The following is a 15,352-nucleotide window of genomic DNA, read 5'->3' on the forward strand; positions in this document are numbered from 1 at the left end:
GGGTGGTGAACACCCCACGGGGTTGCTACCGACTTCACCAGCCCTGCCGTCCTGGTTCTCAGCCGTGAGAGTCCTTGGTTGATGCCTCCAGGCCTCCCAGCTGCAGTGGGGTGGGCCTCTGGTGGCCCTTCCACCCGCCTCTACCCTGGGACCCACTGGGCATCTTGCCCACGGCAGGCACCAGTTCCCCCAAGTCACTCTTCTCCTGCATCCCCATGTCTGTCTAGGGACTGACCACAGCCCATGAGCAGTTCAAGGCCACGCTCCCTGATGCTGACAAGGAGCGCCTGGCCATCCTGGGCATCCACAACGAGGTGTCCAAGATCGTCCAGACCTACCACGTCAACATGGCAGGCACCAACCCATACACAACCATCACGCCTCAGGAGATCAATGGCAAATGGGACCACGTGAGTCCAAGGGCCAGGTGGGATGCTGGCTGAGCTATTGTAAGGTCCACAAGGGCAGGGATTTTTGTCTTTTTCTGGTTATTTTCACTGTCACATAGTAAGCACTCGTTATCTGTCAAGCTAATGAAAATGACTGAATTTCTGGAACCGGTCAGCAAGTTTCTGTTACTGTGTGGGGTGCCCTGGACACACTGGCCACACTGAGAGCAACTGAAGGGAGGACTCCCTGCATTTCGTCTGAAATATGGGGCAGGTGGCTGGCCCATCCAATGTCCCATGATTATTCCCGCCGCAGGTGCGGCAGCTAGTGCCACGGCGGGACCAGGCACTGTCGGAGGAGCACGCCCGCCAGCAGCACAACGAGAGGCTACGCAAGCAGTTTGGGGCCCAGGCCAATGTCATTGGGCCCTGGATCCAGACCAAGATGGAGGTGCGTCCCATCGTGGGTGGTAGGGATAGGGGCCTACCCCCCTTCCCAGCACCACCCTGGCAGGACCCAGGGAGGTCTGTGGGTCCTGAGCTCACAATTGGTCTATTGCCCAACAGAGGGTGTGGAACCTATCAGGGAAAGAGGGAAAGCCGGTGGGTTGATCCCACTGTTTAGTTTGGGAGCCAGTACCCACAAGGGACACCACCAAAGAGCCACACGAGAAAGTCCCACAGAAGGCTCAGCACCTGGGTGACTGACTTAGTTTACCCGTTGGCTTATCTGTCTGACCAGGTCTCCCTTGCTTGGCCAAGTATGATCTTCTCAGGGAGAACTGAGCCTTGGGCAAGCGTGGAATGTTTTGCTGAATTGTTGGGCCAGATATCGGGGTACTGTAGTTCAGGGAAGGGACACCACTTGGGTTAGAGCACGGTGTCCCTCTGAGCTCCTTGAGGGCAGAGACCATGTCTATCTAATTCACATTGTGTCTCCCCTGCACACCACCCCCACCTGCTTAGCACATCATGCATAGTAGATGCTCAGGAAGTATTTGCTGGGTTGAACTGAGTGCACAGAAAGTGCTTTCCACATACAAGGTTTGTTTACATGGATGAAGGATGGCCAGAAAGGGGAGAAGCCCTGGCCCACAGGGACAGGTGGGATTGAGGTGGGCAGCCAAGGCAGGCATCCTAGGAGTGAAACGGCAGGAGCATGATCCCTGAGGAGGTAAGCCAGGTGCACTGAGGCTCAGGGGACACAGAAAGAGTCCCTGATGGGCACTAGTCAGGAACAGGTCTTGGGAAGGGAGTTTGAATGGCAAGCTGAGGAGTGAACATTTAGGCCAGCAGCTGCCCTTGCATTCCCTTCCTGAGGCCAGGGGCTACCAGGGAGATAGATGGGAGGCATTTCATCTGGTGATAACAATGCTTATAATACACCCTCATGTTACCATTTCCATTCTACGGTATCTTGCTCTGGGTTTACTAATTACCACTGATGGGGTTCCTCATACTGGGGTGGAAACTGAGAATTATTTGAGGAGTTGACCAATGCCCTGGGGGCCCCAGTCACCATCTTGGGCACAGAGTGGAGTGGTCTGACAGGGGCCTTGTTCCTGGATGAGCAGGAGATTGGCAGGATCTCTATTGAGATGCACGGGACCCTAGAGGACCAGCTGAGCCACTTGAGGCAGTATGAGAAGAGCATTATCAACTACAAGCCCAAGATCGACCAGCTGGAGGGTGACCACCAGCTCATCCAGGAGGCGCTCATCTTTGACAATAAGCACACCAACTACACCATGGAGGTGGGTGGTGCCGCCTCGCTTCTCGGGCTGGGGGCCCTGGCACCCCTTGTCTCTGCTTCTGGGCTTGGGTGAGGGGAGGCTGCTTTACTGATCTTCCAAGGAATCTGGACATAGAAGGAGGGTGAACAACTGTGTGGTAGTGAGGGAATCCTCATGTCTCACCCCTGGAGCTCTGTGCCTTCAGTCCTCAGTGCCTTCTGAATTTCCCAAGAAGCCTGTTGAAAATGCAGATTTCTAGGCCTTGTCTCCAGAATTTGATTTGCTAGGTCTGGGATGGGGCTCAGGAATGTGAACTTCTAACAGGCACCCCGATGAGTCTGATGCTGCTGGTCTATGAACACTGGCTCAGCCACCTGCTTGCTAAGTGACTAATGGTTTTGACCAGGAAGGCGCATCTGTGTGGTTATGGAGCAGCATGTTCAGAGAATTACCCAATTTTTTGGCCTCTAATCTTTCCACTACCACATTTTCCCTCCTTCCTGACCTGACCTGTGCTGTCAAGTCTGGTCTCTGCTGTCCCAGGCATAGGCCATTCCCCTGCCCATGCTTCCTCCTCCATCATATGGGGCCTCTGGTGTGTTGTCCTTGCCCGGGTCCCATCACTTCCGGACAGAAGGCCAGGTTTCATTGCTTTGGCCATGTCAACAGTGACGGGGACGAGTCGGCAGGGCCAGCTGGGCCCAGGCCTGGGGCCCCTCTGCTGACAGGCCCTGCACCCACCCGCAGCACATCCGCGTGGGCTGGGAGCAGCTCCTTACCACGATCGCCAGGACCATCAACGAGGTGGAGAACCAGATCCTGACCCGGGATGCGAAGGGCATCAGCCAGGAGCAGATGAATGAGTTCCGGGCCTCCTTCAACCACTTTGACCGGGTGAGAGCCCTGTGACGTGCACTTGCTTAGAGCAGCCCTCATCCCCTGCCCCGGGCCCTGGAGGGCACTGCCTGGGACATGCGCAGCCGAGCCTGGTTCCTGGGCAAGTGGGGGAGGAGGAGTGGGGGCTGCTGTCAGCCTGCCCTGACATGCTCGAAGCCAGCCTTAGAGAGTCTGTCCTTGTGTCCCATGAGCTTCCCTGATTTCCTTTGAAATGACCTTTGACCCCTGACCCTTGCTTTCCCACCATGAGGAGTCAGCCCCTGGGAGCAAGGCTACCGTAGCCTCAGGGGAAGGCCAGCTGCCTCCTGGCTGTGGGGACCACGCCTCGCTACAGAGGAGCACCCCGGGCAGCCTTTGGGACACTCTCTCTGGGGTGTCTGAGTTGCCAGTCCTGGGTTCTCATCCCAGTTCTGGGACAGGCCGGATTTTATGTGGGCTGCCCTCCCAGTGCCCTGGGGCTGTGGGGTGGGAGCATGGGGTTGGGGTCTGCCCCACTGCCCCTGCCTGCTTTGCGGCCCTCCAGACACCTGGCTGGGTGAAGCCCTCCTGGAAACCTGGGTCAGGGCACTGGGGCTGGAGGCCGGCTGGGCACTTCCTGGGGAACTTCTCACCCTGTGGCCCCCCATGCTCCCCTCTGGCCTGCTTCCTGGAGCGGGGCTGTGCGTGCCTGGGAGAGGGCACCCTCTTGACCTCGTCTGTGTGTCTAACTGTGTGCACTTTTATTTCCCCTCCTCCCCTGCCCCTTCCACCCCCCACCCTCTCCCTCTGCATGCCTTTGTCCCTGTGTCTCCCCACACATGGCACCTTCCACCTGGGGCATGGCCCAACCCCTCCCCTCACGGCCTCCACCTCCCTGGCACCGCATGGCTCGCTGCCTGGCGCACGGCGGCCCCAGGATCACTCCGGCACGCTGGGTCCCGAGGAGTTCAAAGCCTGCCTCATCAGCTTGGGTTATGATATTGGCAACGACCCCCAGGTACGCGCCTCCTGCATGGAGCACGCTCAGGGGTGGCATCTGGGGCGAGAAATAACTCGTGCTCTCCTTTCTCTTTTCTCTCTGTCTGGATCTCCGTCTCCCCTTCCTCTGGGCCGTGGGGCTCGTCCTCTCCTGCTGTCCCTGCCTGCCCCATGTCGGGCTCCTCTGACCTCTGCCCTTTGCCCTTGGTTGTCTTCCATGGGAACCTGCTCCATGCCCGCCTTCCCCTCTCCTTGCCACTCTCCATCCTGTGGGTGGATTTTGACATCTCCCTGCTCTGTCTTCCTTCTTCCTGTGGACATTCTCTCCGATGTGTATTTGCCTCTACTCCTCCTGTGTTCCTTTCCCCTTCTGACCCCCAAACTGTACCCCTCAACTCCCCTTCTGGCCCTCTGTGCCCTGTCTTCCCGGCCCTGGGCTGGCCCTTCCTCCTCCCACCTCTGACCCCCCTTGTGTCTTGGTGCCACTGGCCCTACAGAAGAAGACAGGCGTGATGGACACGGATGATTTCCGCGCCTGCCTTATCTCCATGGGTTACAACATGGTAATGTAAACCCCACCCTCTGTCCTCGTGAGGGGCAGCCAGCTGGCCGGAGGGACCAGGTCTTGGCTGTGGCAGGCTCGAGGCCTTCAGGCTAGGGGCTGCCCTTCCCAGAGGGGCCTCAAGATTCTGGTCCATGGGAGGAAGGCGCCCTGAAGGCTGCACCCAGCCTCAGGGCCTATGTGTGCCCCTGCAGCCTGGCCCTCCCACCTCAATCTCTGTGCCGGCTTATCTTTTAGGACTTACTGTGGTGATAGGCTTTTTCAGTCCCACACTAGACGGCAGTGCTGGGCCTGAGGCTGTCAGGAAGGAGGAGTGGTTTGGACGTTCTGGGTCGAGGTTGGCTCTGCTCTGTCTTGCATGAGGCATGGAGATTTCCCCCTCTGCCTGGTGATAGCCCCATACAGGCCTGCCACCCACTGCCCTTGCCTTGAGCCCTTCCCCAGCTCCTCATCTGCCTGCCCTCATGCAGGCCTGAGTAGGGCAGGGGCCTTCGTGAGCAGCCAGGAGACTCTCGGGTCTGGATGCAAAGTGCAGAGGCTACAGGCTGCCCAGTGAGGGGGCAAAGGCATGGGCTCTAGAGGTAGTGAGCCCTGGGGTCCACCCCAGGTCTGCCATCACCAGCTCGGGGGCTGGGATGAGGGGAGGGGAACCCTGCAGGACTGTTATAAGGGTTAAACGAAAGAACTGATGTGAGTGCCATGCACGCTGACATGGTAGGCAGAACACAGGTTACGGAGCCTGACCACCCGTGTTCAAACCCCACCTCTACTATCTACTGGCTGTGTGACCTTGGGGAAGTCACTAAGCCTGTCTGGGCCTCTGGTTTCTCATCTAGAAACCTAATGGAAATAATAAATACGTACCCAGTACGGTATTGTGCCCCCTATGATGTACTCCGTGGGTGTTAGCCATTGTTGCCGTAGTTATTAGCACTATCAAATAGTCCATGGGGAACCCACGCGTCTGTAATGGGTGGAGAGCCTGAACTGGGCCTTCATTGTTGAGTGCTATGGCCCTGTCATATCCTCAGGACGGCCTAAGATGGATCAGGGGGCCACTGTGCCTCCTCTGACAGCCCCAGGCTACTCTGAGCCCTGAGGAACTTCAGGTCCATGTGAGAGATTGCGAGCAGGCCATGACTGAGAGGTTGACAGGCCTGGGGTTGGCTCTTCCCTCCAGGGAGAGGCAGAGTTTGCCCGTATCATGAGCATTGTGGACCCCAACCGCCTGGGGGTAGTGACATTCCAGGCCTTCATCGACTTCATGTCCCGGGAGACGGCTGACACAGATACAGCAGACCAAGTCATGGCTTCCTTCAAGATCCTGGCCGGGGACAAGGTGGGTCTGCCGTGGTGTGGGCGCCATGCTGGGTGGGCTCTGCTGTCGAGAGGAGCTCATGAGCTCCCCTGCCACTGCTCCTCTCTACCAGTCCTCTCCCTGCTGTCTGCTGGGCCATTGCTGTGACACCTTGGGGTCAGCTATGGTGTTAAATACAGCATTAACATGCAGGGTCCCTGGCTAGGGTCACGGGACTCTGCGTGTCATTGAGGGACTCCTTCATACTTGTTATGAAATTCTAGTGATGATATGATGGGTGGTGGAGGGCCATAGAGTGCAGTGGGGCGTGTGACTGGGTGATGGAAGCTCCATCTGAGGACTGGGACTTTATCCGCACATCATGCCGGGCACAGGCATGAAGCGGAAGGAGGAGGGAAATGCCTCGTCTTTCCACCCAGAGCAGCGGTCAGCTTTAGGTTTCCAGATCTCCCAGGTTTCCTGCAGTGCCCTCCCTGGCAATGGAAAAGTGAGAGCACCCAGGAAAATTGGGGACAGGGATATCAGATTTCCTTTCTTTAAAATTCACAGGATAATCCTTACGCCATCCTTCCTTTAGAACTGAAAAGATTGTTATGAAAAGAGAAAGCCAATAGAGAATAGAGTTTCTGAATGATCTCAACCTGTAGGGGAATAAAGACTGCAGCTTTACAAAGAAGTTCCTGAAGGTCTGATTTAAGTTCATGGAAAAGTCACACTGCCTTTGAGCTGGAAGGACCCTCAGAAACCACCTACTTGAAGTGACTCATTTTGTCAGGAGTCCTCTGAGGCTCAGAAAGGAGTCTGGTCGCCTGATGTTTAGAGTGACCCGAGGGCAACCCCACCCTCCTTCAACCTGGTTCCTAGGAAACCCTAGGAGAAGTGGGGCATGGCGCTGGAGGCCCATTCTGTGGGTCAGAACCCCTGAGTGAGCTCTTTGGAAGCCTCAAGCTCCCAGCAGAAGCAGCTTCCAAGTAGGTTGGTCATGGGCAAGCCCAGGCAGGGAGAGAGCAGAGACCCAGGCTGGGAGCCAGGTGAGGTGCGACAAGGCCCCCATTTTGCAAACATGGGTCAGATAGCTGTCTGTGGCAATGCATGCTCATTGTAATTGGCTGAAATTATGTGACCTCCACAGAACCCAGCTGAGTGGGTGTGGTGTGCTACTTGTTCCATCAGAGGACCTGCTGATACTGCTCTAGTCTGGTTATTACAGACTAGAGTGATACATGAGATCACAGTTGCAATTAGCACCTCTAATTAGCTTGGAAACAGGCTAAAGTAGGTATTGAAATGGAAGTGAAATTTAAAATACATGTATATATTTTCATGTGTATATATGTGCATATACATGCACATACATATGCGAATCTATATCCAGAGGTACAGGAGGGGGTCAGAATGGGGTCAGGACAGTATGCCTAACATTTTTGGCAAGGTTCACGACCTCGGGACTGTGCAGCAGAGTGGCTTTATGGCCGCGGAGCTCTGTGGCCACACTGACCTGTTCTCCCCGCAGAACTATATCACCGTGGACGAGCTGCGCCGCGAGCTGCCGCCCGACCAGGCTGAGTACTGCATCGCGCGAATGGCGCCCTACACCGGCCCCGACGGCGTGCCCGGGGCTCTGGACTACATGTCCTTCTCCACGGCACTGTACGGCGAGAGTGACCTCTAACCCGCCCCGGCCCAGCGCCCTTGCCCCAAACGCCGTGTGAGCCCCGCCCTGCACCTCCGCTGCCCCCCTTCTTCTGCCCGGGTTGATTTCCTCGTTCAGCCTCAAACGTGGCGAGCTGGGACCCATGTGGCATCGAGCCTCCCTGCCCGCGAAGTGACGGTTTACAAAATTATTTTCTGCAAAAAAGAAAAAAAAGTTATGTTAAAAAAAGTAAACAAAAAACCACATATTTTATTATAGAAAAGGTATTTTTTTCTCCACCAGACTTAAGTGGAAAAGAGGAAAAATTAACTATTTGCACCGAAGTGTTTTGTTGTGACATAAGAAAATAACCAAGCACAATGTTATATTCCATTCTTTCTATCAATTTTTTTTTTCTATCTGTACCGTCTGCTGTATTCATTTCTCCAATCTTATGTCCACTTTGATGGAGTAGGGGTGGGAGTGGGGGTTAATCTTGTCAAAGGCACACTGGTGCATGTGTGTTTGCTAGCTCACTTGTCCATGAAAATATTTTATGATATTAAAGAAAATCTTTTCAAATGGCTGTTTTTTAAGGAAGAGAATTTATGTCTTATTCTTAAGTCCAGAGGAATGATTAGCTTCTGTCAGCACTTTTTTTTTAAGTTTCAGTATTGCCTATTAAAAATGGTCAGGACAAAATGGGTGAGTGTGGACAACTTTGATACTGCTTGGTGCACACACAGTAAAGCGACAATGTCCCACGACAGGTCTTTGCTTGCTCCTTGCTTGAGTTTCAGAAGTGGTCTGTGCATGTGTGTGTGTGGTATTAAGGATGGTGTGGTGCACCTGTACCCACCCCTAAGATAATTTTGACCCTGGTATGTTCAACCTTCTTACACTTCTCTTTGTTGTAAAAAGGAAAACGTGGTTTCCTCACAAGGCTCCTATGAGTTGAAAATAGGGTCGTGGATGTGTAAGGGACTCCTTGATGAGAAGCCCACCTTTGTTTTCCACAGTATCAAACAGTTCTGTGATGCCCCTTCCCCCATTCCTTTTATTTTGCACAGGACAGATGGAATGTCTGTCTGTCCAGCATCACCTGTGAGCTTGTTGGACATCCTCACTCCGGACCTTATGAGTCAGAATCTACACTTTAACAAGCCCCCCTGGAATCTGTGTCCCCTGCTCTACCTTGTTTTGTTTTGTTTTCTCCTTACCTGTCTCTCCTCCCTGAGGCTTTCACTCAAAGTGCAGGCAATAAAGTGATAGGCAATGACTATCATTAGTGATTTTGTTGATAATAGTGCAGGGGTTTGCAGAAATGCTGCTTAGCAACTGAAGCCATAGACCTGTGTTCCAGTCATGGCTCTGTTCAGGAGTTAAAACAGTTTGGTACAAGCAATTAGAGTGAATTGGGTCTGCAGTTCGTCACCAGAGTTCAAATCCATGACTGCCATTTCCAAAGTGGCAAACTGTGTACTACCATTTCCTTTGGGAATAAGTGTGCTATTGTAGAGTTGATGTAGTAACACATAGAGCTCCTAGAATATTAGTACACATAAATTTCAGCTGTGATCATTCTTAAATTTCAAGGGATTAACGTTCTCTTAAAAGAGAATCCTTAACATGAGACAGCCCCTCGTGTAAGAGGACTAAGTCAGAACTCACTGGACTGGAGTGGAAGACGGCTGCTCGTGGGGAAGGATATGGGGGGAGAGGCTGGCATTTCCTTTGGGAAACATTTCCTATAGATTTTACCACTGGCTGGTAAAGGGTCCATAAATGTTCACTGTCAGTCTCTTGTGACTGCAGCCCCATGGGGAAGCGCATATGACAAAGCCAGAGCCTGGTCTCAGAGCGTCAGTTTTTTGAGACCAATACACAAATTTCCGTGTTTTAACCATTTACGTGCAGGTCTAACCAAGGGCTCAGGAGGAGGGAAATGAGAAGGGGAAACTGTTCCAACCAAAAAGTTTCCTTAAACCCAGTGGGCAAGCATTTTAGCATGCTTCAATTTCCAGGGGTGTGATCAATCAGCCTCCTTACCTAAAAAATATTCGTATGAGTCATTTGAATGAAAGTTCTTGCCAAGTATTCCACAATTTTTAGAGAAATGCCCTTATTTGGGTTTCTTAATATTCAGCCATGCCTATGTGTGTGTAAATGACTATAGTTACTTTAAGGTAATTTTCCATCGGTTAAAGAGGGAGAGATTTAAAAATCTAAGCTTCTAAGGTCATCATGCACATCTAATACTTAATTTTTTCTGTAGAAATGAAAACACTCCTGCTTGTCCTAATCATTCATACATTAAACAGGTTAAATACCCCCAAACAAACTATTTGCAAACTTCGTTAAATTCCTTAAACTATATTAAGCATATTTACCAGTTTTAATCTTTCCAGGACATCAGACTCCGTTGCGCAGGCAGATTCAAGTCCTAGCAGCAAAGTCTTGTTCAGCCCAAAGCAATTGGAATGTAAATGCAGTAAATCAGGTTCTCTGGAGCAGTTCAAAGATGTTTACTAACAATTCTCTTCACCTGCAAAATTAAAATCACATGTCTAATTTCAATTATGCATTTCAGATGAAAACCACAAAACTGATAGATGCCAGGTTCTCTTCGGTGTTCAAGACCTTAGGTTAACCCACTGGTTGTCATGATGCATGTGAAACTGCTCAACACCAAACTACTAATACTGAGAGTCTGAGTTACTTCACCTGATTACGTGTTTCTAAGTAGGTGATTTCAGGTCCCCTTACTAATTGCTGGCTTGTTGGGTCAAAGGTTCAGAATTGTGATGTACATCTCTTGGAGATTCTAACCCAGGCATAGGATGAGGCGCTCACACACTTTCAGGTTCCACATAAGGCACAGGTGAATTCCTGGCATTGACTCTAATAATGAGATGCCATCCTCTGTGTCACCAGGGTCCGAGTCATGCCTTTCATCTAGCATTTGGCAACCCATTACATTGCCACTCCCTAGGCATCTTAGGTCTCACCCTTGCCCATTGTTCATCATAACGTGTTCCTGCTGACTAAGTGATTGGGTAGGTGGGATCCTTTACCCTGACCCAGGTGGCAGTTAATTGTTCCCGTATCAGTGGAAGAGTTCATTGCATCTCTTCCTATGTGGAGCCTGTATGTCTCTTGTATTTTTATCTGCCTCTGCCCCATGTTTATAGGGGCTTTGTTGACAGCCTTGTAAAGGCCAGTCTACAATGACTCCTCTGTCTGTGGTCCTGTCAAGCCCTTAGCAAAACCCTAAAGACCATTCAAAGGACCGGGCCTGTCTCAGGAACATGCTGTGTACTCCAGTGGGCCAGCTCAGAGCTGTCCCTGGACACAGGAACAAGGCCCAAAGAGTGCAGTCTGTAGGCTGAGTGACCAGGACTGGGAACAGGTAAGATCTCCTTAGGTTATATGGAGAGACCAGAGGCTTTGCTCTCCGGCCCATGCAGGCCCTCTGGTGCTTAGTGTGGAGGGTGTCCACGAGGGGCATGAGTGTGGGGAGTGCCTCTGAGCTGTCTGACCTCAACCCAGCCCTAGACTAGGGCCTACCTGTGGTCACCAAGGGAAGTACAACCTCTTTAACATCAGTGCCTTTCAAGGGACACACCTGGGCTCCAGGGTGCCCTGCCACTTACTAGCTGGGCAGATCACCTCCCCAAATGGGCTGATCATGCTACTTTCCTCCTGTGCCTGGCACATGGCAGGCGCTTAATAAACAGTGGTAAGTGTTAATATAGTTTTTGAAGTACTAGCTGTGCTTTGTTTTTGTGCTTACATGTTCTTAAAGAAAAGGAACTCTCAAAAGTACCTTTAAGGGGAGTTGTCTTCCAATCTCCGAGCTCCGTGGTGGACGGAATAATGGTCCCCGCGGTGTCCATGTCCTCGTCTGGAAATGTGTGGTTCTGTTCCCTGACACGGCACCTGGGACTTTGCAGATGTGATTAAGGGTCCTGAGATGGGGAGTGATGGATTGGCCCATTGGCTTCAGCCTGGCCGATGTTATGTGGAAGGTGCAGCCCTGACTCAGTGGGTGCGTCAGGACTCCATTGCAAGCAACAGAAAAGACTGCCTCCCCACAAAACTCACATAAGAAGGGGATTCTCCAGCTGGTGAGACTGGCTGGCCAACAGGTATGACCTCATCCATGAGAGTGCAGAGGAATGGATTCCCACCCGGATCTGGGGCTGTGGCTGGGGGCAAGGGGAGTTGGGGTTAGGATGAAGGGCAGCCAGTCCCTGAGTCAGAGGGGATGTCTGCCTCTCTTAGCTGTTGTGGCTGCCCCGCCTGTGTCCCGCAAATCCAGGCAGTGCCTGCATCTCTGTGCCTGGAGGCTCTCCTCTCAGAACCACAGAATGCTACTGTGCCTGCGGGTGGGGCAGGCCAGGAGGAAGTAGGCCCAAGCGCCCCTTAGGGCTTGGTGAGAGTACCCCATGGGATGATTCTGAGGCATGCGTTTTGCACTGTTTCTCAGCCTTTGCCCCTGGGATTAAGTCCAGCTGCCCGTGGAGTTCACAGCACACCATCGTCTGAGGTTGCTTTGGGGGCTGCGCTCAGTGACATGTCTGGGAGAGTGACTTCGCCTGGGAGCCCCCGTTTAGATCCTTGAGATGGGCTCCAAGGGAGTCCTGGGACACTCCTCATACAGAACTAGAACACTGGGACCCACTGGCTGGAGAAACTAACCCTGCTGCCACGTTGACAAGGGAACACTAGTCTGCAGCCCACCTCTCTGGGCTGCCTTCATGTTTCTTCTGTGCAGCCGGCAGCTGACAGAGTAGGAAAATAAGGAGCCTCCTGTTTGCTTGATGGACAAATGGGGGTGCCTGGTGGTCAGACACGTGGGTACTCAGAAAGCTTGGCACCTGTGGGAGACCCAGGTTTAGAAGCAAAATTCTCATTTTATAATTCAAACTGAGTTAACTGTTCTTTAGGCAAAACTTATCTCTGTAAATTAAATTTTAGGATACAACTCTTCACTAAGGGCTTCCAGGAGTAGGGTGGGCGTAAATGAAATCCTAGGATAAATCAATTAACCCAGAGCTCAGAAAGGCCCTATTAGGGCTCCCACCTTACCACACTATCAGAAAATGCTGCTTTGGGGGAAAGCTAGTCTTAAAATAGCTAGCGAGTGCTGCCCTCCAGTGGTCAAATACGTCCTTACAGAGTTTCACAGTTAAATTGCTGGGAACAAAACCGAAGCCCTCACTCTAACTTCGCCTGCTTCCATTTGCCTTGCCCCCCATGGGTTCCAGTCAGGTTATTTACAGGATGTGGGGTGCGGGGCCTTGATCTGTACCACAGAGGAACAGCAGAAGCAACCAGGGAGGAGAAAAACAAGGACTAATTTTTGATGAGCACTTTGTGTTGGCCCAAGTCTTAAACAATTTGTGTGCAGGTAATCTTTACACATAATATTATTATTCCCATTTTAAAAACCAAGTAACCATGGCATAGAAATCTGAAATTAGTGGTAGAGCTTGGATTTGCACCCAGGTTTCTCTAATCCCCAGAAGCAGTGTTTCTTTCACCTTACCAGTAGTTCTCAAGCTTTGCCATGCCCAAGAATTGTTTGGGGAGTTTGTCAAAGATACAGAGCCCAGGCTACGTCCCCTGAGACCATGATTAAGTAGATATAAGAGGAGCAAAGACAACAGGGGATCTGTCCCTAGGACATTCCGGGTGGAATCCAGTAAGTAATCAGATTGCTGGGCGACCCTTTGAGAAGCACTAGATTAAGATTTCATCATTACCAGGAGGGAGATTGGCTGGAGATAAGAAAGAACTTTCTAATAGTCATATTCTGATTCAACTAATATCTACATGCCAGGAATTTTTTTCTTTAAGATTTGTGCATTTTATTGTATGCACCTCAATATATATTTTAAAAATGGGTGATCCTTTTGGTGTGGCATCTAAGCAATCCCTGCTTAACTCAGTCACCAAGATTTTTTTTTCTGTTTTCTCTTATACAAGTTGTATGGTTGTAGGTTTTATATTTAGATTGATGATCCATTTTGAGTAAAATTCTTTATATGGTGAGAGAGATGAAGTTCATTTTTTGCCTATGAATGTCTCATTATTCCAGCACCATTTGTTGAAAAAACAACAACACTATACTTCTCCGAATTGCCTTGTACCTTTGTTGAAAATCAGTGGGCCATGTATGTGCAGAACTATTTCTGGATTCCTTACATACCAAGCATTTTGATAGATGCTCTCACACACACCATCTCATTTCCCCTCCTTGGTGCCTCTTGAAGTTGGACATCCCCAGTCTGCAGATGAGGATGCCAGGCTGTAAAATGCCAAGAGAGAACAAATCCTTCCTCTCCCTTCTTCTAATTTGAGATCTAATTTGAGGTTCTTTTCATTTGGCATTTCATTATGTGTTTACAGTGGGTCTCCCCTAATGTCACCCCAAAAAATGCCACTTCAGCATAAGGATTGTTTTTAATTGAGAAGAAGCAGGTACAAGAAAAACTGTCTGCCCTCCTCCTATTTGCCTAAGTAGGACATGAATTTGTAAAGGTGTTCCCTCTTCCCTTTCTGCCAGGAAGGACAGAAGTTAATCACTGGAGACAACTTAGCAGCCCAGAGATGGCGCCAGAGGGATCTACATAACAAATCTTGCTAAAACTAGCCCTTATCTACCACTAGTTTCCCCATATAGTTTGCCTTCCCACAATTTTCTACCCTAGAGGCTCGAAGGCTTTTTCCTGTGTCTTGTTGCTTCTTTAAAAATTTATTGTTCTTCTATTAAGATGCTATGTAAGCCCAAGTTCTAACCACCTTTTTGAGTTACTCAACTCTGAATGCTCCCATTAATAGTGGATGCACATGTTAATAAATTTGTTTGTTTTCCTCTTGCTAATTGGTCTTTTGTTTAATTTATAGAGTCCTAGCCAATAAACCTAAGATGGGTGGAGAAAAAAAAATATTTTTTTCCTCTCCTACATACCCCCATGGATAAGTAATGACATTATTGGGAACCTTTGAATTGTCTGGTGAGAGGCACAGAGTCAGAGCTGAACACCCCATCTGCCATGAACAGGCTTGAGTGAGGGTCTGGTGGACCTGTGGAGCAATACTGGCTACCACTAGGGTGGTGTCCAGTGGTATCCGGAGCAGCTAATCCCTGAGACAGGCCCCACAGGGGAAGATGAGGCGCTATAACAGGCCATGTGGGAGCCAAGTCCTGGCAACTATGGGGCTCCTTTCAGGGAAACCCCAACGGTGCTATGAAATCAGGACACAACCTGCACTGGGAAGAGATCCCACGCAGGTAAGCCCAGGGTTCATCTGGAGCCCACGGAATCCGAGCAGCGTGGAAGCTCTGTGGCAGGCTGTGAGGAGGGAAACTGGCTTGTTCACAGTTTGGCGCTACTGCACAGTGGGGGCTGCAGCTGCACTGCCTATAAAAGTCTCTCATTTTGTACAGGTCCTCCAAGCTCCTTTCTACCTGCTAGACTGGATGCTGCCTGTTCAAATTGATTTTTGTTCAAATAGCCTCTTAAAATCTTTAATAAGCCTGTTTGTCTTTTAATAGGTTCAAAATAACCTCCATTTTTCAGCCTATGTGGGGGATTAAACAGGCAGGGAGCAAAGCAGCTGGCACATGCTGTAAGCCCTCCATAGTTAATCTATCCAATCCCAATATCTACATGCAGTCGGACTTGGGTTCAAATCCCAGCCGGGCCACTTTGTCTTTATTTCAGCATCTCTTTTCTGGAGAGGAAATGTTATCTCCGCGGGGTTCCAGGGAGGCTGAATAATCGAGGTGAAACAATCGGGCCTGTTGTGGCGCGTTTGCAATTCGCTCTATCAGACCTGAGGCAGGACTCGGAT

The 15,352-nt window shown here is 50.8% G+C and overlaps 1 protein-coding gene and 1 long non-coding RNA gene across 4 annotated transcripts in view; one reads left to right on the top strand and one right to left on the bottom strand.

The window, feature by feature from the left end:
• ACTN1 (actinin alpha 1) overlaps nucleotides 1–8,075 on the top strand; it is a 90,522-nt gene extending 82,447 nt beyond the window's left edge. Inside the window, exons 15-22 of one of the 3 annotated variants that reach the window (XM_017651645.3) lie at nucleotides 228–410; nucleotides 706–840; nucleotides 1,964–2,143; nucleotides 2,870–3,016; nucleotides 3,915–3,995; nucleotides 4,474–4,539; nucleotides 5,719–5,877; nucleotides 7,370–8,075. In XM_017651645.3, the coding sequence (XP_017507134.1) occupies nucleotides 228–410; nucleotides 706–840; nucleotides 1,964–2,143; nucleotides 2,870–3,016; nucleotides 3,915–3,995; nucleotides 4,474–4,539; nucleotides 5,719–5,877; nucleotides 7,370–7,528 (1,110 nt within the window). In that variant the 3' untranslated portion in view covers nucleotides 7,529–8,075. The remainder of the gene's footprint in view (nucleotides 1–227; nucleotides 411–705; nucleotides 841–1,963; nucleotides 2,144–2,869; nucleotides 3,017–3,914; nucleotides 3,996–4,473; nucleotides 4,540–5,718; nucleotides 5,878–7,369) is intronic. The other 2 variants (XM_017651646.3, XM_017651647.3) reach the window with 2 other exon arrangements.
• Nucleotides 8,076–9,879: 1,804 nt separating this feature from the next.
• LOC140850729 (uncharacterized) lies at nucleotides 9,880–11,307 on the bottom strand. The gene is made up of 2 exons (XR_012133780.1): nucleotides 10,214–11,307; nucleotides 9,880–10,034 (listed from the first exon to the last, which is right to left on the bottom strand). It is a non-coding gene; the product is annotated as an uncharacterized lncRNA (long non-coding RNA).
• Nucleotides 11,308–15,352: the final 4,045 nt, after the last annotated feature.

Source organism: Manis javanica, chromosome 8, assembly GCF_040802235.1.
Source record: "Manis javanica isolate MJ-LG chromosome 8, MJ_LKY, whole genome shotgun sequence".
Taxonomy (NCBI): Eukaryota; Metazoa; Chordata; class Mammalia; order Pholidota; family Manidae; genus Manis; species Manis javanica.